Below are 27901 nucleotides of genomic sequence, written 5' to 3' on the forward strand. Positions count from 1 at the left end.
ATCCATCATCCATCCGTCTACTAAGGGTGCAGGAGTCACAGCACATGACTTCAGAACATCATCAGCAGTATAACGCAGCTACCCAGGCTGGACAGGTTGAAGGTTTTCTTGTCTTTCTTGGGTTGCTCAGTTCACTTTGAAATCATTAGGAATCTCTACATTGAGGTGTACAGAAAACCAACTCACACCCTCTCTTCTTTGATTCCCAACACCCACTGCAGTACAGGATAGGAGTCAGTCCACCCTAACGACAAGACACACACCAAAAAAACCCCATAAACACTAAAATGTAGTGTATGCTGTCACTGTACTTAATGAGTACAGTGAAGAATGCAGTGACTTGTAAACCAGACAACTGCTCCACAAGCTTCTGGCTCAACACAGGAGATTCATATCCTCTTTCACGAATCCTCTCTGCTGTCAGTGTTGTGTAGTTCATGTGTTCACAAACACTGTGTTGCTTCCTGACTGAAACTTGTTGGCAGTGTCGTGGACCAATGAGCTGATTGTTAGACATGCAGAACTACTGGAAAAAATGATGGACTCACCAGTTGGAGGATGTTCCTTTAGTTGTTTGATTTGATGGGAAAAAGCAGATTACAGACATGACACAAAAATAAAGTCAGCGGCAACTTCCTGTCGTTAAGAAACGCTAAAGGAAATCAAGTAAAAAACGGTGGTAGTCAGTAACAGTTACGTTTTATACCAAGCAGAGGGAACAAATTATGGAATCATGAAAAACAAAGAAAAGAACACTTCAGCACATCGCTAGTACTTTGTGGCACCACCTCTGGCTTTATAGCAGCTCACAGTCTCTGAGGCATGGACTTAATGAGTGAAAACAGAACCCTTCATTAGTCTAGCTCCAACTTGATTGATTGATTGATCGATTGATCTGGACTATTTGCAGGCTGTGACATTGACCTCATATGTGTTTCTTCAAGGAATGTTTTCACAGTTGTTGCTCCATGGCGACACAAATTATCAGCACAATGAGTGAACAATGATTTCCAAACATCCTTTCAGCTGATGGGACAAGAAAAGAGTGGAAAATGTCCCAACGTACACGTGTGCATTACATGAAGATGTCATGACATCATCACAGTGCCTTTACATGACATGCAGCCCTGATCACCAACGACCAGCCTGTCTCGTTCCCCCTAGAACTGCCGGACTTGTCATGTTATAACTGTTACAGCTGCATTCTTTCTTTATTAGCTTGGCAGCAAAATGTTTTTAAAAAGTTGAACTTGATCTCACCAGCAGGTCTTTAAACTTGTTCAAATGATGACGTTTTACAAGCCGACACCGTTCCCCCTCTTTGCTGCTGTTTTTCTGCAGTAGTGCCCAAGGAGACAGAAGGAATGTGTGTCTATTAAAACTGGTCTCAGTAACATTTCTCAGTTATGTCTGGATACAGTCACACAAAACAGCTATTGTTGCTATGTGATTACAACTGTACCACACAGGCACCAGCATTTAATGTCAACTCCAATGAGCAGCGCCTCAGAGAAAGTGCTCTCTGTGGTGAATGAATACAGGTGTCTGTCTGAGACGGAGGCAAAGAAGAGGAGAAGAAGAAGGAGGACGAAGGGTGGATGACCTCATGTAATTGCAGGTTGCATCGTGATACAGGAGGCAAGGAATGTGTCTGATTAGCACGTCTTCAGACTGGGGGAAGCCTGCTGACGGGCCTACGAGAGATCCCACGATGTCCGTAGGAAGATCTGATCAGCTGGTGGGGGGCCTGACCGGGTGGAGTCACGTCCAGTCAGCCTCAAGTTAGATATCTGTTGTCTCTGTTGATGACAACGAAAAACTAGTAAATTATTTATACCACAAGCTGCTTGAAGGATTTTTATGGATCTTGCTGGGAAAGATTGATCCCTCTGTTCTTCTCTATTTTATACTTATTATTTTACTTTATTTTACTGATTCAAAGGGGCAGTTGGCAGAGATGTACCCCCATACTATTCTTTAAGTGCTGCTTAATTGTCTGTGTGTTTGATCCACTGTTTATCATTTATTCATTTATTGTTTACTTTGTTTAGTATTTGATGTTTTTGTTTTGTTTTGTTTCAATAAGGGCACAAATCTGGCGTCGTGCCCGGAGTTTCCCCCGCCTCACGCCCTAGTCCAGCTGGGTTAGGCTCCAGCTCCCATTGATCCGCACAAGTAAATAGGGTAAGAAAATGAATGAATGGATGAATGAATGAATGAATGAATGAATGAATGAATGAATGAATGAATGAATGAATGAATGAATGAATGAATGAATGAATGTGGGTATAAATCTGAAGCACTGTGACATGAGTATCCTGTCACTGATACTAAGCTAAAGCTGAACACATCTGACAAGACTTTTTTTTTTTTGGGGGGGGGGGTATTGAGATAAAGCACAAAACAGTCAAATATAACATCAGATAAAGCTTTTTTTTCTAGACTCCTCCGTTATGGCGTAACGTTAACCACAAGAACGAACCCAAAAGCAAAGCAGACTTCAGAGGATGAGCAGGTGAAGTAACACTTCCAAACTCAGGTTCTACTTGGACCATTTTCTTGCAATCTTCATCTGGTTGTTGGTTCAGCGTCCCACAAGATTGAATTAAGAGGTAGTGTATTCCATACCGTTATCAGCTGAGTACAAAATGATTGTGTCAAGGAATGAATCCGTAAGACTGTGTTATTAAAGATGGTAATAAAGATGCTACCTCTATTTCCTGTGTTGTGTGTCTAAGGCCCTGTGACCTAACCCTTTAAAAATAGCTTGGAGAGCTAAATAAAACAGCAACCCATCGTGCATTGTTACGCTGAACCAGGCTTTCATTGAGGGGTGAACGTAATAATTCAATATTGTATAATATTTTATAATAATAAAATATAATAATATTTTATACATTCATTAATGTGACAAATGAAAATCCCCACACGATGTCGTCTTTCTAAGCAGGACCTTCTAATGTCAAAGGGTCAGTCAAGCCGTTATCGGCGTCATGATAAAGCTGCACACACATAATCCTACCATGAATACTATCACCTCGAATCAAAGGGTTCCATGGCTATCATCACGTGTGCAAGTCTTTCGTCCTCCTCTGATTACTGCTGATATGTTATCAGTACTTTCTGGATTGTGTGACAAAAGCATTCCAGCGTTGAGGGCCTGAACCGCTGCTAACGCCGACGCCGCTGCTAGTAGCAGAACGAACCAACAGCTCCTAACAGGTTAGAGTCGCTAACCGGTTGATTTAAAAGGAGGAGGATTTGTTTTTTTAAAATTAATACCATGCAAATCCATCATGTTCTGTCCTGTCTCCATATTTGAGGTTTTAGTTAATACTGTTCTTGATTTGTAGGTGTTTACACTGCATTAAATTCCACATAAACCAACAAAGGTCTTTCTGTTTGCAAGCTAGGAGAGAGTGTACCTGACCCCCAGAGGACAAGACCAACGTTATAGAGAGAAAGTGTGTGTGTGTGTGTGTGTGTGTGTGTGTGTGTGTGTGTGTGTGTGTGTGTGTGTGTGTGTGTGTGTGTGTGTGGTGGGAGGGGGGCAAGAAAGAGACAGACAAAATACCACTCTCTGTGGTTTTCACACACACGCACACACACCATACATACGCACTAACATCAGAAAGGACAGATTGTAGGTTTGTGAGTCACTGACATCACTTCTCCTGAACAGCAACAAATGATGGGGTGGGGGGGCTTCCTTGACTCAATCCCATGGAATCCATCATCATGATCTACTGAACCGGGCTTTTGTTTTGGGAAGGGGAAAACCAGCGAGCTCATCCTTACTGAAGAACATGTCCTTTGTTTCCCTTCTCGTCCGACTGCTTTCTCTTTGATCACCCCGGACTAATGTGTGTGATTGTTTCACGAGCCAAAGGCCCGGATCGCTGAGGTGGGTCTGACGTAATGCTGGATGACCTCGCCCACCTTGGGCAGAAAAAAAACAGGCACCTCCACAGTCGCATAAACACTGACTTGGAAATTAATATTCTCCCTGAAAATTTGGTTTGAGGTGGGGGTTGTAAACCTGCAGTCCAAAATCCCCACATCCTCTAAAAGCAATAACGAACGAGTTTATGATGTGGAAGATTGTTTTATTTATACGATGTTGCAGATATTATTTCAAGTTTCTGTAAATTCAATTTTTCCACTAGATTGTGAGAGAATAGGGCGTTCAAATCTTTCATTACACAATTCCACCATCTGTATTTTGTAAGGAATTTAAAATGTTTTACGGTTCAGAAATGTGTTTATTCTGAACTACTTTATTTCTTCATTCTGTAATGTTGGGATCAACAACAAATTATTTGGTTTCTTGGACTTCCACAGTACAAAACTCTGATTTACGTTGTGTTAAGCCCCAGTGAAGTGTTGTCCACTCATGTCGGCAGATGTTACATGTTTGTATGTCTTAATCCATTGTCCAATGTCAACACATTAAAAGTCTATTCCCACTCCTTTATCTTATACTTATGCAATAATCCTAAATAAGTGAATGTCAAAATGACTCGATTAAGATGGATAATGTCTGAAAATGTCAAGTGGAAGTGGATGCTTTCCTGTGTCAGTGGGCGGGGCCGTGAAACAGAATGATGTGATGAACAGCTAGTTTATTTCTATGTGTGGCCATGAAATGAAACGGTGACTCTTCTGGAGTGTACCCCACCTTTTTCCCTGGGGTAGGCTCCGCCCTCTGCACCTTAATCAGGAAAAATAGGTACAGAAGATGAATGGATGGATGGATGGATGGATGGATGGATGGATGACCTGGACCAATAAAACCGTCATAATGGTTACCGTTACACCTCGGTTTTACGTCACGTCTGATTTTAAGTTGGGGTGCTGCTGTTCTGTTTCTGCAAAGGGACCGCGTTGGTCAGGGGTGGTCTGGAGCTGTGATGAAGCAAGTTGATGATTCAACTGGTGACTGAACCAATGACCGACAACAAACCCAAAGGCAACCCCTTGTTGCTGATGGAGTCACCACTGGGGAATTGGAAACATCTTTCAAAACCTGAGGGGAATACTTCCTAAGACATTTCCTTGCAATGTGTGTGTGTGTGTGTGTGTGTGTGTGTGTGTGTGTGTGTGTGTGTGTGTATGAGACAGGATGGAGACGACAGGGAGGTCGGGGGTGGCTGAGATAAGGGTTGCGTCTGAGGGAATGACTCAATCATGTTGAGTTATGAGTGTGTATCTGAACAGGACTGGAACTGAGCAAAGACGTGGACTTGTAGGCGGAGGAAAAATAACAGAGTGAAGAGGGATGTCCTGTTTCCAAAACCTACCGCTTTGTTTGGACTGTTAAATGACTGAAAGCAGCAGCTGGCGCTTGGCGTGGCCTGGTAACAGACCTGGTAACCTGGTAAATAACGTTTGGGATCATCTGTGAACATTGGTAGTGTGACTCACTAGAGCAACAAGCGTTCCTCAGCTGGAGCAGACGGCGCTACAGTGACTCGAAATCCAGCAGAAACAGCTTCTCACGGTTTGATTTCAAGAAACTGATAAAAGTGTTGTCTTTGTTCGTCTGTCTCCACCCACTGATGTACGGAGTCGGACGTTTGCGTACATTTGGGCTTAAGATCCAGAGTGCGAAGAAGGAAACATCAGAGTCATTGTTGTTGATGACCGCATGGTTCCTCTTGCTACAGGCACACACCCGTCTTGGTGATGACAGTGTGGTCTGCATCTGTGATGACCCCAGAGAATGGGCAGAGGTCAGGATGGGGGATCATGACCTGGTCAACACTATCGGTGTTTCTCCTGATCCTCCTGGGGTGTGTGTGTAGTGACTGCTCCTCTGAATGGATATCTAGGTATATCTGCTCAAAAGAACGAACCGTTACAGAACAGGTTAACAGAACCACCTTACCCCGGTGGGCCTTGTGAACCATGGCTTGATACAAAGACAGGCCTTGAATGTTTCAGTGGGCCTTCAAGGCCTGTAGGTAAGATCTGAAGCCAACGGGAGTACAAGCCACGAGACATTTCCCAGGGGGCAACATTACCCCTGTCATTTGGTGATAGATGCTAACCCCCCATCCCCAAACACACACACACACACACAACCACTCTGAGACTGAGCATCATGTTCAAGATCCAAGAGGTTTCATACAGAGTTCTGCGATGAAACTCTTACTGCGTGAATCCCTGACACATGTCAAAACGGTGAACTACACCAAACTAAAAAAACTAAAAATTAATAAAATTAAAATAACTACTTTAAGATTAAAACCCTGTATAAACAGTTTAGACTGAACTAAAAGAAACCAGTAAGGACAACATTTGCACACTGATCACGGCAGAATAAATAGGTTTAGTGCAAATATCACTGCTGGTAGAAAAAAATATTAATGCTGTTCAAGTGTGTGGCGATGTCCCAGTGTGGGTTCAGTCAGTCAGAGGTCCAGGAGCCTGATGGCTTGTAGATTAAACTGGTCCTGTTTCTGCCTGTCTTGCCTTCATGTTCTCGTAGCGTCTACCAGATGCCGTGTGTGGGTCCTCACTGAGACTGATTGCAGTTGGTTGTTTCTTCTCTGTTTCCACGATGGTGGCCCAAAATGTTCCTTATGTAAATAGCTTCAATTATAATGAATGATGAATCATTTTTATTCCTATTAATCATTCTTTTAATAACAACCAAATTCACTTGACATTAGCACAAATAATTATTTCACTGTATAATTCAATCCTAATGAGAATGATCAATTATTTAATGACATTTTCAACACCAATTACCTCCAATAGATCCAACATCCCATTTGGATCAAAGCAAGTGAAAAACCCAAAATCATCATCAACAAAGAGGATGAAAGTTACAAACTGCTAGGATTCTCATTAAAAGAAAAATTAATTCACCCCATAACATATTCCTGATCATAATGTCAGATTTAATCTTTAGGATTGTGTGCTATATTTGTGTGTTTTTACTATTTATATTGCCTCCTGTCACATGTTTCCTAGATTTATACAGTTATAAATCTGTTTTCCGAGGAAGAGACGAGGAAGCCAGGATTGGAGTGGATCCAGAACTGGAGCTGGAGGATTCCTGAGAAACCAGGAAACCTTTGGTTGGGCCGGGAAAACGTGATGGAAAAATACATGAAGACAGGAACAACGGAGATCTGAGCTGAATTGTCACAATCTGACAGCCAATGACAGGACAGCCAGGGTGTTTCAGCTTTGTGGTGTTTAGATGATGTGTCCTGCACCTGGAGACCACAACATGGCCTCCCCACCACGGATATGACAGCATCTTCCGAGGGCCGGAATGGTAAGCTCATGGGTGGGAGATGGCCTAGAAATACAGAATAAGGTGTATTTGCAAAGAGAACAGTTTTGCTGAGTCTGAGAGGCGTTTTGGTACTGAGCTGTTCTAATCTATGTGTTGTCTCATTTCCTGTCACGGAAGGCAGGATATGGACCCAAATGCAGGACACAGTTGGCACAGCTTTTGTCCATGATTTAATCAGAAACTGAAACAAACTCCAGACACGGACAGGATGGCAAGCAGAACGCAGGCAGAACAGGGCAGGAACAAAACAGAACTACAAGACAGACTTCTGAACTAAACTACAGGACAAGACTTCAGGACCAACCTTTAGGAAACGAACCGGCAAAAGGCTCTGACAAAACCTGGCTTAAAAAGCCTCATGACAATCAGCCCAACTGAGTCCAGGTGTCGAGACAGTCCACGGGTGTGAAGATGAGCTTCAGGTGTGGAGAGGACCAACAAGTGTGGAGCTGAGGGTCCACTCACAAATTTGGCCTCTCTTTCTGCCACACACGAGCACAGCCACACCAAACCGTGACATTTCCAGTTGTTTTATGTGTATTTTGCTGTTGTGGTTTCATCTTGTTAATACTACTAATTATCTGTCACTGGTATTAGTGACCAGCGACCGGCCACGTGGTTCAGGCCCTGACACACAGAAAAGAGGGTCTAGTTCTCAAAGCCTCAGCAGGGCCTATGTCCATCTTTGTAAGTCTGATGACACATGAACATGTGGAGTGGTCCATTACTGTTCAACCTCGTACCAGTAAGAAGATTATGTCTGGGCAGAGTAGATTGGTTGTGGGACTGTGAAATAATTGTGCTGCAGTAGTTGGTTACTGGTGCTATAAACATACTGTACCTGTTTGTAAGCTTACCTACTAGGATTAAGGGAAGTAGTTTGTTTTATCTTGTTGGTTTGGCTTTCTCCAGTTCTAATTGAACCAAACGGTTTATTATTTGTGTGACCAGAGGACTCATGCAAGCAGTTTTGATTGGATGAAGGCTGTAGGAAAGGGGGCAAAGGTGAAAATCGATTGATGAAATCCATGAATTCCCAGTGTTATTTCAGCCAAGCTGCAGAAGGTTGCAAGAGGTATGAAGCAAACCAGGGGCCAAACCCAAGCGCAAACCCTTTCTTGCTTTGAGGGAAACATGGAAATCAGGTGAGGAAGGAGCTCTGGAGGACCAAGGTGAGGAAAGTGATGGTATCTAACTCCAGACTGACTGAGGACTGTGAAGATCAGGTCTGTGGAGTTCTTCCACACATCTCCAACCTGAACCTTAGTCTGGAGAAAGATCCACTCCTGTGGAAAATATAAAGTGTGGTTTCAGTTCAAAAGACTGCCCACCCCAGGGAGCCCAACTGATTCAGACCAGTGGCTTTAGTCTCTCACATGATGGAAATCCTGACGAGGATTATCTACGTCCAACACCTGGTGGAGTGTGAGATGGACCACCTGCAGTCTGCCTATCAACCTGGCAGTAGTGTGGAAGATGCTGTCACATCTGGAGAGTACTGGAAGCACTGGAATCAGTGGTAACACTGACAGAGTCATGTTTTGTGACTTTCCCAGCGCTTTCAACACGATCAAGCCACGGCTGTTGCAGAGGAAGCCGGAAAAAGCTGGAGTCGACTGTCACCTGCTTCATGGACCACCAACAACCTCACCCACAGCCCGCAGGACGTGAGACTTAGAGACTGTGTGTCTGCAGCACTGGGGCCCCACAGTGCTGTTTCCTTACACCTCCAGAGGTTCTTTGATGACTGATGGTTCTTTGATGGCCATCATCAGACATGTGTCTGAGGGAAACAATCAGGAGCATAGGGAGGTCACCCGTGAACCTGTGGATCAATGCAAGCAAGACAAATGAAGTGTTGATATATTTCTGAAGTAAGGCTCGTCAGAATGCATCAGTCAACGTCCAGGTTTTGTACACAGATATCGTGTTCAACTCAACAACAAACTGGACTGGCCACACACTCAGGTTCAACCCTCATCCACTGTGGACCTGCTCCTCGCATTCTGCCAGTATCACCCCAAATCTAACCATGGGCTGGGGTCCTGCTGCCTTTCTTCCTCCGTGCCATCTTACAGTCATCCATGCAGCTTTAATTGTGCCCTGAATTTACCAACTACATGATGGGGAACGTGTATTAAAGACAACAACCCAGGAGTCGGTGAACGCAGCCTGACTTTCCCATCCCCACTTCATCACCTGCGTCAAATCGCCTAACCTTAGCCCTGAAGAAACTGACTCTACCTGGCCTATCTGCCACTGTCTCTCTGTCTCTCTCTTTCCCTTACTGTGTCCTTGTATTAATTGTATTTTTTCCCCACCCTACCAGTCAAAGCAAATGGCCGCCCACAAGAGTCTGGGTCCTGTCCGCAGTTTCTTCCTCAATGAGGGAGTTTTTTCCCTGCCGCTGTCGCTTATGGTGGCTCTGGAGGGTTCTGTTGGGCTTTTCTGTCTGTTAAAGCGCTTTGAAATTTCTGTTGCCATGATTAAGCGCATTATAAATAAAACTTGATTGATTGACAACACAAATGTTCTGAACATGAAGGACCAAAGTGCAGGAGACTGAGGACACTTAAAAATGCTTTGGGTCATCAGCCGTCCTTTATCCAGTGGTCTGCAGGGGCTGCAGAACTATTGTGCAGCAATGCATGTGGCATGTGTCATATTTGGAGTGTCATAGTGGAGGGCATGCACAGATTGTGAATCTCCTAACCTTTCCATCAGGTCAAAATTGAATTTATTCTGTTAGTTACCCCCCAAATTACATATTAGTTACATAAACACGAGTCCCAGTGGATGGAGCCGAATGACTTTGTGGTTGTCCTCATTCTTCTTTCACTGTTATGTCTGCTGCAATTTTAACATTGAGGAATATTAATTAATTGATTAATTTATAAAAAAAATAGTAACAGTAATATAAATAATAATAATGTTCTAAATGGATTTCAATCAGATTCCATTGACCTGCTCCATGGGGGCTTGGTTCCTTGTTTGCTGGTGGTTAGTTGGAAACAATAATCTGTTTCCATCTTTCACATCTGGAGATGAAAACGCCACCAAGCAGCATTCATACCACTGCAGTCAGATAAATTCTCCTGGCAGACTTCAGTGACCTTCTGACCACAGAGGATGTGTGAGTGAGGGGAGGCAGACAGTCCTCTACTCCTCATGCTGAGAGTCTTACAAACAATCTGTCAATCGGAGAAAAGTGAACAGTGATCAACAGTGGAAACATCTGGCCTCGTTACACATTTGAATGTTATTGACTAACTTAATTAAATACGTCTACAAGGCTGTGCACAATCAGTATCATCAAATTATTGTGCCAGACAGGAGCTAAACCATTTCCTCATTTTCGGCTTCTGTATTTCCTCTGGTTTCCAACCAGGCTGAACTCAGTGGAATCATGCTGGACCTTCTGAAGCTGAAATAACCAGATTCTGCTCTCTGTGACTCCACACTCTGTCTGTCTGCAAGCCTCAACCTTTCACCCTTGACCCTGAGACTCAAACAGATGAACTATTGAGCCTGCTGAGACTGACTTGAGAAGTCAGTTCTCAAGTTAACTTCTTTTCACACTTTCTGATCTGTCCTTTACGTCTCTTTCCTTTAGCTGCAGGGCTTTTGTTGTCTGTCATGTCTGGGGAAACACCTGAACATGTACAATTTAGAGTGAAGCCAACATAAATACTAGGGTGAACCTTGTGAATCCCAGTGAACACTGACACTAACCTTGTCTGTCCTAATAGTCTTTTCTCTGACTTTTTGTGTCCGATTGCTGAAGGCACTGGAAACCCACAGATAAAACACAGGCTGTCACAGTGTATTAATGACTGAAAAGAGAGCATGTCATAGCAACCAGAGTCAAGGCCAATACCAGACCACAGGCAGCCAAGAGCAGAAGGTCAGTGGAGTTCACCAAGATGTTGATCCACAGTACATCCTCACGCTAAAATGTTACTGAAGTGAAAGAGCTCAGGCAGCTCTCTACAACAACAGAAGTGATCGTCCGGGGAAAATGTGGTGGAATTGCAACATAGATAAAATCATGAGTGTGGTTTTGTGAAGCCAGAAAGCCCATAATGATAGAGTATTAACTGATTGGAGCGCCATGAGATTGACTGTTTTGGGGGGGGGGGGGTATCCTCACATGGAAAACCAGCTCATCAACTTGTTGGCTTCCAGACTGAATCCATCAGAACTACACTCAACAAAAATATAAACGCAACACTTTTGTTTTTGCTCCCATTTTTCATGAGATGGACTTAAAGATCTATAAGTCATTCCAGATACACAATATTACCATTTCTCTCAAACATTGTTCACAAATCTGTCTAAATGTGTGATAGTGAGCACTTCTGCTTTGCTGAGGTAATCCATCCCACCTCAGAGGTGTGCCACATCAAGATGCTGATCTGACATCATGGTTAGTACACAGGTGTACCTTAAACTGCCCAGTATATGTCAATTCTCTAATCCCCATTCTTATTCTCTGAAATCAGATTTAAGTAACAATTATGCAGTTAACCTGTGATATATTAATAAACACAGATTGCATGTTTTTGTTATTTCGTCATAATGGTTAAAGAGAAGGCCTCGCTGGCCCTGACTGCCCAACATCCCCTACAGCTTATGTTGGAATGATTAGTCTCCAGAAGCAATTCAATGAGTTGTCATGAGACGTTTCAATAGCAAGCAACAGTGAGACACAGTGATGTCACACACATGATATGTGAATATCTGAAGTAAAAAAAAGTGATTTCTCTCAGGGGATTTTTAAAGAATTATTCATTTATTATTTATTTAAGACAGACTCACTTGTTTGCTGAAACTTAATAATATAAGTTCTGTTGGTCTGCAATTTAACTTCAGGAGCAGTAACTAGTTCCACTATCACACACACACACACACACACACACACACACACACACACACACACACACACACACACACACACCACACACACACACACACACACACACACACACACACACACACACACACACACACACACTGTTTAACAGTAGCAGTAACTAGTTCCACTGTCACACAATCTGTTTAACAGCAGCAGCAAAACATGATATGAAGATTTCATTAAAAACTCTTCAGGTCTGTGCTATATAGGAATGTTTTAACTTGATCTGTCTGCATTATCCTACAGCAAACTCAAAGAACAGTCACCATTTCTTCAGAAAATGCTCAAACACAATAACCAGCTGAAGTGGTGCCTTTTGACTTCTAGGAATTTGTCATTTTTGTAGTACAGTATAATTTCAGGAGCCAGTTTCAATATTGTTTTGGCCGATTGACTACACACATAAGCCAAGTACAAAAGTGAAGTAGACTTATAATTTGTAAGCTTGTAAAGGTGTTAAGCTTATGTATAGTCTTCGTATAACCAACAGAACATTAACCTGTAGAATTTTGCTCTAACTTGTTGCCTTGATAGAGTTGTGCTGTCGGTGATATGACAGACCACAGAGACCACAGAGCCAGATGTATGTTTTCGTTTGATGCAGAAAGGGAAATTCACCTGGGCTCACCTTACTGCTCGGTTTAAGGCTGTACATTCTGTACGAGCAGGATTTTACGACGCAGGAACTGTGTAACCCAGTTATGTTATCAAAATTCCGCAGGTTTTTTTTGTGTATTAACATCTGTTTAAGGAGCAATCTGGAAGAACTTTAATAGGACATTTTCCTCAAAAATAAAAATAGCACAAGCTTGAATGCACATACTGTATATGTCCCGCTAGGAGTTAAACCCTAGCAGAGATTAAAATGTCTATAAAAAGGTCTATAAAATGTGATAAGGGTTTCCAGGTATCAAGTAAACACTGAGGTATGCAGAGATCACGATTTCTCATTGTTCTCCAAGCAGCATGTATACGAGAGCTTGTCAATACTGGTACACCTCACTTAACTTGTCTCCAGGCTAAACGGAAAGTCACCATTCCCAGCTCTATACTCTACTTTAGTAACAAATGTCTTTTCAATAACATATGGTTAATACTGATCTATTTTGAGCTTAAAATTTAATAAATGATATTTTTTGTAAATATAGTACAGAAAAAATTTAAATTTACAAATATAATTAGGCTATATTTACCAGAGTTTGCAGACACTTTATTTTCAATTGAATGTAAAATAAAAGCCTTTTTAAGGTTATCAAATAAATACAGGAATTATTATTATTTTTAATTCCAGCAAAATGATGTAAACTTGATTTTTATTTTTCTGTGTATATTTTTGAAAGCCAACTTATTTATCAAAAACGATGTAACAAGAAACGACCTAAGACGAGATATAGCTGTATATTACGGATGGGGCACAGCTCTTAATTTAGATGGGGAAGTGAAGATTCTGCGTCTTGTGACTCTTGATATCATGAAATTTACAGAGAGATTCAGGCCTTTGTTTTCATCTATTTTTTTTTTTACTATTTCAAAGACAAAATCTGCTTCACTTCTTTGTTTTGGAGTCCTAAGGGTGTTCTGCAGAAACTCCCTCCGACTGTCCGCTGACGTGGGCGACCACTTTACGTCTGGATAACCCTTTTTGGCTGAGTCAGTCCTTTAAAGGCTTGTGCTCTACTGTTTTCTGGAGCGACACCCCATCGTTGGCTCTCAACAATTAGTTAATGCACCACATTCATTCAGAAAATCTTTGCAAACACAGGAAAATGTTGGGAAAAAAAGCAAACAAACAAACAAAAAAAAGACAACAGTCAGGCAAAAAAAAGGCAGGCGGACAAGCCTACACATGTCTATGGAGTCATAAGTCAGGACTGAGAATGTCTGTATACGTAGTTTTTTTTAAAACTTTTAGTCAGAAAACCCAACATGTCCTTGTAAAACAGAATGATTCCATTTTATTTATTTATTATAAATTTCAGTGAGTAAAATAATTTTGTGACGTAATAAATTCATTAATCCACTATATACAGTATATATATAAAACACACACACACACACACACACACACACACACACACACACACACACACACACACACACACACACACACACACACACACACACACATATATACATGTGTGTGTATATACAGTGTATATATGTATATATGTGTGTGGGTATGTGTGTGTGTATATATGTACAGTATATGTACACATATAGAGTATTTGGATGGTGGACATGGAGAGAGGATCCATCCCTGCTTGCTTGGTTGTTGCGTCACTAACCCTACAGACCCTGCCAACCTTGTGAACTTGCATCATGGCATGTTTTGTTAAGGCTTTGCTTATACGCAGTTAACATACAGCAGGTTTGATGAACATTAAATGTCCAGCTGTCATTTTTTGTAACCTGGTTAAGGAACACTTCAAAATGAGTTTATAGTTAAATCAAATGAGCAGTCGTTAAATAGTATTAATATCATCATGTTACAAATTAAAGAAGACATTTCTCCAGGGGTTGAAAACTGCATTTCATATTTGTAATTAATCAATCTATTTGTGCTGCTGTTGTGTTGCTATGGGGATGTTATGAGGGCCACCAGCATACAGTGTAAACTAATCCTGCAAAGGGATGCTACACAGAATGCACATTCAAAATGAAATGTGCTGCTGTTTGTAGTTTCTAAACTGGGAAGGTGTCAGATCTGGTGTTTCTTCTGAATGTGTTGTATTTACTTAATTTATTGACTTCTTTCAGTCCGGTCACAATTTATTTTTGTAAAGCATAAACTGTTCAGGATGTCTAAATTTGTTCAGAAGCGCTGTTTGTTTGTTTGTTTGTTTGTTTGTTTGTTTGTTTGTTGAAGCGCTTTGAAATGTCTGCTGCCATGATTAAACGCTGTATAAATGAAACTTGATAACTTGATGAAGAGTTTTCATAAATCTTGTTAAAAAAAGCTTAACTTTTCTTTTTTTCAGAAGCACTTGTTTGGTGTCACATATCCCCCAGAGAGAGGGGCTCCTGACCCCCTCTGAACTCTGGGGGCCCCTGGATGTCACACATCTGTGTGAAACATCCAGATCCAGCACCAACAACCTCAGATGGATCCGCACCGAGGGGGGGGCCCAGGCGGACATGTGTTCAGCCCGTCTCACGTTTAACCGAACCGATGCTGTGGCCCCTGAGCCTCGGCGCAGCGCCGGTGTCACCGAGGTGCTTTCCTCCCGGTAAACGGCCTCTGGAGCCGCCAACAGCCCGTCCTACCTGTCGTGCGTTCGAGTCGGGCTGGTTCTGGCGCCTCGTCACTCTTCCGCCTCCCTCGTGGGAGGAAGGGACTCTTCTGATTGGCTGCGGCCGGAAACGCTCCCTCTCCGCCAGCCCACGGCTGATTATAGGGACTCGGCAGAAAATCTCAGTTTGGTTCTTTCCAGTGAATGTGGGACTCGACCCCGCAGCCAGACGGCAGGCACAGAGCGCACAGCATGGCAGCTACCCACAGCGAGTACCGAGGCTATCTGAGGAGCACCGTGGACGTGGAGGCGGGACAGCACCGCTTCCACCCGGTGCAAAGCTCGGAGCCCACTTACCGATCGCTCTTGTTCGGGACCCTCGTGGTCATGGGATTGCTTCAGGTGGCCTCCAGCGTGGCGATCCTGTTACACCTGACGGGCTACCTCCAACAGGTAGGCGCGGCGTGGGGCCGCTCTGGCGTGGGGTCCTCAAAGTCACTCAGTGCCGTCATCACGTGGAGTCGAGTGTCGCTGTTCTGCGTGTCGGTGTTACTCTGTACACACGGTAACTAGTCCTCCACCCGGTAGAGCCTACCGGGTAAACAACCGGTCCACCGAGGCGCGTCACGGGTTAGTCCATCAACATCAGGGGGTTCGTTAGAGGAACAGCAGCGTGGGGGTGAGGGACACGTTCAGGCGTGACAGCACTATGTAGGCTGTGTGTACACTGTGTGTGTAGACTATGTAGGCTGTGTGTGTAGACTACGTGTGTAGACTATGTAGGCTGTGTGTAGACTATGTAGGCTGTGTGTAGACTATGTAGGCTGTGTGTAGACTATGTAGGCTGTGTGTGTAGACTACGTGTGTAGACTATGTAGGCTGTGTGTAGACTATGTAGGCTGTGTGTGTAGACTACGTGTGTAGACTATGTAGGCTGTGTGTAGACTATGTGTAGACTATGTGTAGACTATGTGTGTGTAGACTATGTGTGTGTAGACTATGTGTGTGTAGACTATGTGTGTAGACTATGTGTGTAGACTATGTGTGTAGACTGTGTAGACTATGTGTGTAGACTATGTGTGTAGACTATGTGTGTAGACTATGTGTGTAGACTATGTGTGTAGACTATGTGTGTAGACCATGTAGGCTGTGTGTAGCCTATGTGTAGACCATGTAGGCTGTGTGTAGACTGTGTGTAGACCGTGTAGGCTGTGTGTAGACTGTGTGTGTAGACCGTGTAGGCTGTGTGTAGACTGTGTGTGTAGACCGTGTAGGCTGTGTGTAGACTGTGTGTGTAGACCGTGTAGGCTGTGTGTAGACTGTGTGTGTAGACCGTGTAGGCTGTGTGTGTAGACTGTGTGTAGACCTTGTAGGCTGTGTGTGTAGACTGTGTAGGCTATCTGTAGACTATGTGTAGGCTATGTGTGTAGGTTATCTGTAGGCTGTGTGTATAGACTATGTAGGCTGTGTGTAGACTGTGTGTGTAGACCGTGTAGGCTGTGTGTAGACCGTGTTGACCGTGTAGGCTGTGTGTAGACTGTGTGTGTAGACCGTGTAGGCTGTGTGTGTAGACTGTGTGTGTAGACTGTGTAGGCTGTGTGTGTAGACTGTGTGTGTAGACCGTGTAGGCTGTGTGTGTAGACTGTGTGTAGACCGTGTAGGCTGTGTGTGTAGACCGTGTAGGCTATGTGTGTAGACAGTGTAGGCTGTGTGTGTGTAGACCGTGTAGGCTGTGTGTGTAGACCGTGTAGGCTATGTGTGTAGGCTATCTGTGTAGGCTATCTGTCGGCTGTGTGTGTAGACTATGTAGGCTGTGTGTAGACTATGTGTGTAGACTATGTAGACTGTGTGTGTAGACTATGTAGGCTGTGTGTGTAGACTAGGCTGTGTGTGTAGACTGTGTAGACTAGGCTGTGTGTGTAGACTGTGTAGACTAGGCTGTGTGTGTAGACTGTGTAGACTATGTAGGCTGTGTGTGTAGACTGTGTAGACTATGTAAGCTGTGTGTGTAGACTATGTGTGTAGACCATGTAGGCTGTGTGTAGACCATGTAGGCTGTGTGTAGACCATGTAGGCTGTGTGTAGACCGTGTAGGCTGTGTGTGTAGATAATGTGTGTAGACTATGTAGGCTGTGTGTGTAGATTATGCGTGTAGACTATGTAGGCTGTGTGTGTAGACTATGTAGGCTGTGTGTAGACTATGTAGGCTGTGTGTGTAGGCTGTGTGTGTAGACTATGTGTGTAGACTATGTGTGTAGACTATGTGTGTAGACTATGTGTGTAGACTATGTGTGTAGACTATGTGTAGACTATGTAGGCTATGTGTGTAGGCTATATAGGCTATGTGTGTAGACGATGTGTGTAGTCTACACAGTCTACACACATAGTCTATGTGTAGGCTGTGTGTGTAGGCTGTGTGTGTAGACTGTGTAGGTTTTGTGTGTAGACTGTGTAGGTTATGTGTATGTCGTGTGTAGGCTTTGTGTATGCCGTGTGTATAGTCTATATATGCTATGGACGATATGTATGTATCCTATGTGTGTAGGTCATGTATGTAGTCTTTGTAGCCTATGTACATGGTCTATGTAAATTATGTATGCAGGCTGTGTATGTATCTATAGGCTTATGAAATCCAAATAGGCTCTGTATGTATTATAAGTAGGCTATGTGTGCAGTCCTTGTAGCCTATGTATGCAGTCTGTGCAGCCTATGTATCTAGTCGGTGGAGGCTGTGTATTTAGGGTATGTACATAGTCTATGTAGCCTATGTATGTAGTCTGTGTATATAGACTATGCAGTCTGTATGTAGCCTTTGTAGCCTATGTATGTAGTTTATATAGTGCATATATGGAGGCTGTCATCTTTGTATCCTAATATATGTAGCATATGTTGCCTATGTATGTAGTCAGTGTAGCGTATGTATGTAGTCTGTGTAGCGTATGTATGGTTTCATGTCTCTTTGATGGTGCTCAGCTTCAAGCGGTTGCAACACGTCCTGAAAACAGCCTTGATGATAGCATCTAAAACTCCCCCTGATGGAAAAAAAATCCCTCTGTTGTTTCAGCCGCTGCAGTTCAAGTCATGAATATTCGGCGAAGACTCGGTGAAGTGTGTGTCGGTGTTGTTTGCAGATTCCAGATGTTTTCACTCAGGGTGTCCATGCTGCACTGCCTCTTATGCATGTTAGTGTACATGTAGGGGTTGTGTCTGTCATCAGTTCATGTCATGGGTTGAAACAGTTTGAGCATAAACAGATTGGAGGAGACTGGAGGCTAAGAAGTCTCACAAAGTTCAAGGAAGCCTGGAAGTTCTCATTTGTTGCTCTGCAGGCAGAGATGCTATCAAAATACAAATGTCCCTACATGGTCCATTGCCTTTTGTCAGGTCATCTTTGTGTATCTTTGTGTTGTTTTGATGGTGGTGAATAATTATCATGTTTGAACAAGCCAAGAGAGCAGGCCACATCTCAGCTCTGTCAGGAGGCAGTCAGTTCGCCCGGGGAGCTACTGACTCTGTTTCATTCTTTGTCTGTTTTCCTGTCTGCCTTTCAGTATTTGTGTGTTCAGATTTTTTTTTTTGGCTTGCATTTGGCATAAACACATCGCTATGTGGTAGCAGCTAGTTATGTACTGGAAGTGCGCCACTGGGAAAAAAAAGGAGGAAAACGTAGAAACCCTAAACAGGAGAACAGGCATCCAAAAAGAGACACAATAAATTTCATGGCCGTCATCATATTTGTGTCAAAACGGTTAGATTGTGACGGGAGGGAGCAGATCCAGATGGAGGTGTTCAAACACACACACATCATAGAATCATTGTGGTTCTTCACCTTTCTAAATCCACTCCTTCATGTTTTTCTGTCTGCAGGTAGATTTGTCCACAGCCCCTCATCGGCCCATCGAGGTGAGTCTGACTGCAGCGGACACTTTGCGAAGGAGTTTTCTCTAAGTCTTCACACATTACAATTTATCTTTTACGTAATACTAACCAAATGTTTTATATCAGAACAATCCTACAGGGAAGACTAAATATGTTTTGCCAAAATGCTTGAAATGTCGATTTCTAATATTCTTACCTCATGTGAAAACATCGATACTCCTGGGGATGACCTGGTGCTTAAAAGGGGGTGTTGGCTTCACACAGGCAGTGGAACATGTGATCTTGTTTTCTAGTGTATTATAACTTGTGGAAGAGAAAAAACTGGACTGACTAATGACTTCATTTGACAGATGAAGCTTTTTGGTGTGTACTAATGAGAACAGATAACAGTTGATTGTGTATGAAACACACAAGATCCAGAATCCACCGTGAGCATGTCGGCTGTTTTGTGTGTCCACTGGTGCCATCAATAAAACTAACTTGACGTTATTTGATTGGTTGCTTCCTGACACTGTGGAAACACACTAGTGAGTAACTCTGTGGCATCGGTGGTTGCATAGTGTTCTTACTATGATCAGCAGTAGTGTGAGCGAGTTATGAAATTGTCAGATACTCTCAATCCCTTTGTGAAGTCACAACCAATTTTTTAGCCGACATTTCATCAATTAGAAGCAAAAGCCATCCCGCCGCAATAAAAGCACTGCTTTGCTTCACTAGTGTTTACTTTTCCAAAATGCTTTGATTTCATGTGAAATGGTGTATTTGTGTTTGCCCTGGGTTTCCCTGGTGGAGCACTTCCACAAACCACCCAGCCTGTCTTGGACTGAGTCTTTTGTGCTGTCAGCCATTGGCTGCTTCCTGTGGCGTTCAGAGACACATGCTGTGAGCTTTATGAGGTGTCAGGGTGACAGGGTCACTTGGCCCACGCTGTTTTCTGTTGGGGTCAACCCTCAGACCGCCAGTGTTTCCTGCTAGAGGACACGGTGGACGACTGTCCGTCCTGGCATCGAGCTCTGCCATGCTCTTCAGTGTGGGGCAGGATGTGTTGTCTGGTCTGTGTGTGGTGAGAAAACAGGACAGTGAAGGAGAGATGTTCAATCTTTTTGTCATCTGCAGAGCAATGTGTAAAAATGTGCCTTTAGTAACGCATTGAAACCCATAGAAACAAGTTGGGTTTGATAATAACTCTGTTTCAGCCAGACAGCATTTCATGTTAAAAGTAATCTGTGCTCTGAGGGAGTCTCATCTAACCCTAAGCATGGAACCCATCTGCTGTGTAGGGCAGCATGAGAAACATGAGGAAACACTCACTGTCTTACAAATGAAAAGCCTACAATGCTTTAGATCATGAGCATATCTCCAGATAGTGTCCGTTAATTCATGAAGGATCAACTCTCAATACAGTAGCAGTGGTCTTGAGGCATGGACACCTTCATGACATCATCATGTAACTCCAAATATTAAGCCAGACATTGGCTGGTCATGTACGTTGCTGTGTTTGGACTGTGTTTCCACGCCAGGCGTGGATCAAATGACTCCGTTCACCACAACCTGCAGCGTCTGAGTGGACGTGACAAATGAAACTCGTTCTTCTTCTTTGACAGTGATACTGTCAGATTGCTGCTTTATCTGAGGCCTGTGTGTACTGTGGTATTTTAGGACAAGTGAAATCAAGTTAGCAGTAGTTGGATGTCTATTTGTAGATGGGCATTCTTCCTTCTTGTAAAAACAGTGTCTAGTTGAGAGTGATTGTCACCATGCTGCACTCCATCACACAGGAAGTTGCCAAGTAGCTGTTACTTTGTCTAAACAATCTCTCCTCTGTGGTTAAACAAGAATGACTCGGTCTCACCACAAATCAAGATAGATCCCACAATCTGGGGCCAGCTAGAAGAATGTTCACAGCTGCTTTGAAGTCTTGGCAGAAGGTTGTTTACCCTCACCTCATTCCAAGACGTTGCGCTTTAAACATGCTGGTGCAGCAAATTGTTTTTGGACAACATACAGTGCTTAACTTAGATCGAGAGCTGTGCAAATTTGTCTCCACTTAAATTGTGAAAAATACTTTATCGTAACATTCAGTGCATTTTTGACTCGTTTTATTCATGAAGGGTCATTTTCTGAGGTTCTGGTTCAGAGTTGGTGTGAGATGACGTTGTTGGGATCGCTGCTTGTGGCTGAAACAATCTTCCAATAACTTTAAACTTAAAAGTCATTTCAGTTTGGACTACTACACAAGGTCGTGTTTTGCACTGATGGTTATTTCTCTGCTGTTGCTGTCATGTGAATGTGAAGTGAGGACTGTAACGTCCATGAGAGGAAAAAATAGTCTGGCACACAAAGTGTGGGCTTGACTGAGAAGAAAGGAAGACATGTGTCAGTAAATATAAGCACAACACGTCAGCATCAAAGCTAAGAGCAGACTGGACACAAGGTGGCGTTAGCTGCAGCATTCAATGAGACGTGTGTGTGTGTGTGTGTGTGTGTGTGATGCTCTAAAAAAGGGAAACAATTCTGTTTTTTAGGGGACTATTTTTATATTACTATTGTTGAGCCTGTAAAATGTCAGGAGAATCGATAGATTAATCAGTTACTAGGATAATTAATGACTGCAGCCCTAAAATTGAGGTAAATGGATCAGTGGAAATCCTGAAGCTGTGAAAAAGAAACACGTCGAGGTAAAGCTGAGAAATCAGAAGTCAGTAAATGAAAGCTTTGCTGCATGATTTTAATTCCCAGTTGAATGAGATGTGAAGTCATCTTCTTCCAGCTCCCTCATGATGGGGCATGAAATGTCATGTCGATTGTCCTTGACTCATGAGTGGGTCTGGGGGGGGGGGCAGTGGATGCTGTCCCCTGCTGACATTTGATTGGACCCTGACATGTCCCGGTCGTGTTTGGATTGTGTCCTGTGGGAGAGACCTCCATAAACACACACTCCGCAATGAAAACCAACATTGCTCAGCTTCACAGTTTAGGTATTCCATATTTGGAATTGTCTGTTTTTTTCAACGTAGCTGTAATTAAAATGTAAAAATGAATACATTTACAAGTGTTCTGTGTTCAAAACGATAGAGTTGATGGCAAATGTACACATTTTCCTGAAATAAGGAAATATTAATCGATGCTGAAGCTGTGACCACTTCTGCCGATCAGCCTCCAGAATCGAGCAGAACATGCCTGGATTCAAAAGTTAGAATCTTACCAAATGAAAATGAATGCTTTACATAATGGTTTGAAGAATAATAGCTGACTGAGTTAATAATAATTAGTTAAATAGCAAATTGACATCATTGTACTAAAACTGGGGGTGGCACGGTGGCGCAGTGGGTAGCGCTGTCGCTTCACAACAAGGTGGTTCCGGGTTCGAGTCCCACTCTGCTGAGTTCACATGTTCTCCCCGTGTCTGCGTGGGTTCTCTCCGGCTTCCTCCCACCTCCAAAAACGTGCACTTCAGGTTAATTGGCCGTTCCAAATTCCCCTTAGGAGTGAGGGTGTGTGTGTGTGTGTGTGTGTGTGTGTGTGTGTGTGTGTGTGTGTGTGTTTGTATGGCTCTGTGTACCTTGCGGGGGACTGGCGTCGCGCCCAGAGTTTTCCCCGCCTCACGCTCTATGCCAGCTGGGATAGGCTCCAGCTCTCCCATTGTTATGTCAACTTGACTAGAGGATATCTATTATATTATAGCACTTTTATCTATTGAATATAAACATATAGTTTAGAATGATTTATTTAAGTATGATTTACTTCAGCTCGGAGGAGGAATGGAGTAAAATGTGGGTTAGCATTTCAGGAGCTGTTGGGGCTTAAGCCTGCTCTCGATCAGGTTAGTTTGTTAAATGATCTTAAACTTGTTTTGTTTTGAATTAATTTAAGGCTACTTATGTGTAAACAGGATATTATAATATTTGTGTACAGATGTTATACATAAAAATAAGGAATTTCACGTAAATTTTTCTACTTCTAGTGATTACCCACTCCATTAAATTAATCACATTGATTCAACATAATAAATAACTTGGCATTAGTGACATTGAAATTCAATCATTCATCTAAAAAAGACAGTCATAGGCAGGGTACACCCTGGACGAGGTCCCACCAACATTGAATTTATTATATAAGATTAAATTGACGTTATAAATGAAAACAAAATTCTTGAATTCAGTATTTTCTGTGTCCAGGAAATTGAGCTCTGTGAGTGTGGACTTAAGTGTGTCACTAGTGTGTCTTTACCAATGAAGGTTTAAGTTTCAGGTTGGACACCATCACGTAGCAGATGCAGCATATATTCACACAAAAAATACAACAGATGTTTATGAACATTTCATTTGTCATTCATTGTCTGTTCCATGGTCATTTTGTGGTTTCTGTAGGAAGTTCAGACGGAGCCGGTGCTGAATGCACTGAGAGACACAAGAAAAAACAGACGGTGCAAAACTCACAAAGAGAGCCTGCCATCAGCTCACCTCCCCATCAGAGTACATCAGGAGTACTCCAAGAGTAAGTCCATTTAAGTAACACCCTATTCTTATCATAGTCACTCCTGCCTGTCAAGATAACCACATTACAAGCTCTTGATGTATTTATTGAACCTGGTGGCAGAGGCTCATTCAACCGAGTTCCCCTAGTGGCCATTCACGTCATTACACAGGAAATAAAAACATTGTATATTCTCATGAATTTTCTCACTGACATAGTAACGATCCTGGAAAACAGCTGACAGGATACATCAAACTAAGACCAGTGTCAAACATACCTCTTTATTTTTATCCATTGAGGTTTTATTGCTTGGAAACTTTCACTGTGAGAAGGGATTCATTCATTCACAAACTACTAACTAGCACGCGAGGCCAGTAGTTAGATGCACTGCTACACATTTAGTGGGCATCCAGAGGACTTAAACCAGGTGAAGCCAATTTCAAAGATTTATTACCCATCTTTACTTCATGTAAAACCAAATATAAATACCTTTACCAGAAACTCCTTTGCTTTGTTTGTGTCTTCAAGAGGGTGAACCAAAGGCTGTTACCATTGAATGGGATGAGGAGCATGGATATCGCCACAGAATGGGCTACCAGAAGGGGAAGCTGTTGGTGGTGGAGTCGGGTTTCTACTACGTTTACGCCAAGACCTGCTTCCGCTACTACAAATTTGGACAAGAGGACAGCAGCCAGGTCGGGCTTCCACCGGTGGATGTTAGCAACACGCAGCTCATCCAGTATGTCTCCCATGAGAGTATTAAACAGAATAGCAAGGCTATAGTGATAATGAAGACGGGCAGCACCATGCGCTGGAACATCACAAGCTATAACATGTACTGTGCCCAGCAGGGCCGAGGAGTTCGACTCGAGGAGGGCGACGCCTTGTTTGTCAATGTGTCCAATGCTTGGATGCTGGACCCTCAGAAAGAAGGGACATATTTTGGGGCCATTAAGTTGGGTAACTGATTTTTTTTGTTTGTTTTTTTTAAACATAAGGAGCGGACTTGCTACTGAACATTTATTGTCAAAGAACCACTGTTAATGTTGAGTTGTCCAAAGTGTATATTTTGTATTTTTGTTTCGTTTGGTTGGTTTTACATTTACAGAAATATCCCCAGAAATCAAGCACACTGCTTTCTTTTTCACCGAGAACAACACTGGATCTTTTAAGTAATGATGTTTTGTATTTGGAAATTTCAATAGATTTAGTTCATCAATAAAACTTAAAGGTTTCCATGCACTAATTATACTGTACATATCACAAGGCAGCAAATCAGGAAGTTTGTTTGCAAACTGCGAGTGCAATGATTTGTTCATGTTCATTGGGTAGAAACTTAGTGTCTTGCTGACACAGAACTGTTGTCTGCAGATGACGACACAATGACAATAACAAAACTTTCTGGCTTCTCTCTGACTCACAGCAGTAAAAGCAACAATTGTATTCCTGATCAGTTTTACACGTGTCCAAAAGAGACGTCCTTGCAGCATCCTTCCAAATAGACTGTTAGATGATCCGACTCGCTCTCGGAAACTTAAAACAATACAAAATTCACAATCAAATCACTTTCAGTGTGCTCCAGAAACTTCAATTCAATGTGTTGATGAAATTTAATGAGTTAACTTCCTCACTGAGGGTAATAACTTGACAACATCGATTAAACGATGTCATTTTAAAGAGGAAATGACATTTGTTTGTTTGCTATTCAGATAGCTGGACTGTCTAAATAGAAATGACACACAAAGACTCTTCTTTAGAGAAACCAAATTGAGTTTGGTTCATCTTTTAACTTAATTTGTTTTTTCATTTGGCTCCTCTGTGAGGTAAATGGGAATATGCACTAAATATTTATTTATTAGATACAGAAGTAAAGAGACAGGTCATTGTTAAAGTGACCGCTCGGCTGTAACAGTCATTTATATTTTATGTCTGTATGATATTCATTATGCAGCACTTATAATAGTAAATAGTAGATATGCTTTTTGTTATTGAAACACAGGAGCTTCAGTTTAAATTTCATATTTATGTATCTTGATTTTGACAATTCTGTGTGCACTTGCTTAGCCAAAGGCAATACGACTATATTGTTACTTCTACAAGATTGTAGCATACCTGTAAGATCTTCATTTGATATCCTTTTTATTTATGTGTGTGTAAGTTTTAATAAAAAAGAAACTCGAACCATGTTTCATGTGTATTACCATATCCAGTTCAGGCTGGTGTTGCTGTTTACAGTCAAGAACTTTGTGTGTGTGTGTGTGTGTGTGGCACCCTAATTTTATTTTAATCATTTTGTCTTTATTCAACAGGCATTAGGGAAAAAGTGTTGTGTGTGTGGGTTGACATGGTGCAATGGGCCGTGAGTGGGAATGGAACACATGTCCATATCCACAGGCTTCAGGAAGTGTAGCACGTCCGTAATCCTAGATTGAGGTCACAGTGTTCCTTTACGCTACCGCCAGCCCATTGAAGCTGTGGACTGCTGGCGTTTCAACACCGCGCCGCTTTGCTGATACACAGCAGACGTAGACCACCTGCTGCAAGCATGATGGGAGTTTCAATACTTGACTGAAAGTCCCTTTGGTTCCTCTAGTGATACATATCTAATGACTCTGTGGCATGTGAAAGAGGGTAACCTTTAATGTTAGCCTAGCTGAAACACTCCTTTATTGTCTACACACGTGGGCGTTCACCAGCATAGAATAGTTCACACATTTATGCTGTGTTTTTGGAACAATGAGCTTCAACTCATTGTTCAAATAAGAGGTTTAAAAGAGCTGTTTAAGGAAATTATTAGGTTTTGAGTTTTATTGCCATATTTTCTGAAATATGCAACAGTTCCTGAGTTTCCTTAATGAAAAGAATGATCACAATATTGAATGGAAAAAATGGGTCTTCAGGAATGTTTTTATAAATTATTGTATGTGAATACAAAATGATTCTTGCCCAATGGATAGCATTAATCCATGGTATCCATTGGGCTGCTGTGAGTCAGAATTCTATAACAATCCATGATTAAACAATGGCCTTCCGTAGCCTCTTGACGAATTGATTTCCAAGTTCTTGACGCTGACCATAAACCATTTAAGTGTGTTGTGTCAGTAAACCGTCTACTGGATTACCCACCATGTGCGTGTACCCACACACACACTTCGGTTTAACATGTACATTCACATCTACAGACAGTGACTTTCTTGCTGCACTCAGTGGCTCATAAAAGAGGCTCAGTGAGAAGCGGAGAACTCCTCGGCTCATTTGATTACTCGCATATGTGAAAACACAGGCAGCTCTGAAAAGCTCAATCCATGCTGATTGGTATGGATTGTAGCTCAACCTAGAAGGCATAAAATACATTGTCAATTCTGTGTTTTCACTCCTGCTGAGAGGTCTTCACATATTCCATGACGACCAGTTGAAAGCAAGCTGTAGTGGAACATATGTGGTGTTCTAACTCATGTCTTGATGCATTAATGACACAACATCTCCTTCAGACACAGTTTGGTCTTCTCGCTCTGGCTCAGCTAAGAGAGAAAAACAACGTCATGTGTTGGAAAAGATATCAGGGTGTTTTCCCCCAATAAGCAGCACCAGAGACATTAATATAGAAGTGAATGCCATTAGCTAATGATGGGCGCTTAACTTTATGAGACTTTGTGGTTTGGAGGAAATGGAGCTCTGAGAAGGCAGTTTTACAGAGCAGCTGGAGGGCTTTGTTATGTGCAGTCAAGTTACTTTCGCACGCTTACATTTAAATATCCATGCACACTCTAACTATCAATGTATGCACACACACACACACACACACACACACACACACACACACACACACACACACACACACACACACACACACACACACACACATCAACAACAACAGTCACAACCCTCTGCTGAGTCAGCACTGCTGGCTGTTTGCACAAGCTGGGCCCTCGCCCTCTGTCTTCACCCCAATATAGCTCAGCTGTCTCGGGCTTTTCATGTCTGACGGTTTTACCACTTGGCTAATGCTAACAATTGTATTATTAAAACAATAACAGAGTGAAGATTTACCGCCTATGCTGCAGACACTTGGGCGTGAGATTGTTGGAGGAT

General features: G+C 42.5%; 1 protein-coding gene across 1 annotated transcript; it reads left to right on the forward strand.

Annotated features, from left to right (window-relative positions):
• The first annotated feature begins 15440 nt into the window (after nt 1-15440).
• tnfsf11 (TNF superfamily member 11) lies at nt 15441-25990 on the forward strand. The gene is made up of 4 exons (XM_068328501.1): nt 15441-15907; nt 19322-19357; nt 23704-23830; nt 24338-25990. Exons 1-4 carry the CDS (start codon nt 15659-15661, stop codon nt 24775-24777), a joined length of 852 nt encoding a protein of 283 aa, XP_068184602.1. The 5' UTR covers nt 15441-15658; the 3' UTR covers nt 24778-25990.
• The last annotated feature ends 1911 nt before the right edge of the window (nt 25991-27901 follow it).

Source organism: Antennarius striatus, chromosome 12 (genome assembly GCF_040054535.1).
Source record: "Antennarius striatus isolate MH-2024 chromosome 12, ASM4005453v1, whole genome shotgun sequence".
NCBI lineage: Eukaryota > Metazoa > Chordata > Actinopteri > Lophiiformes > Antennariidae > Antennarius > Antennarius striatus.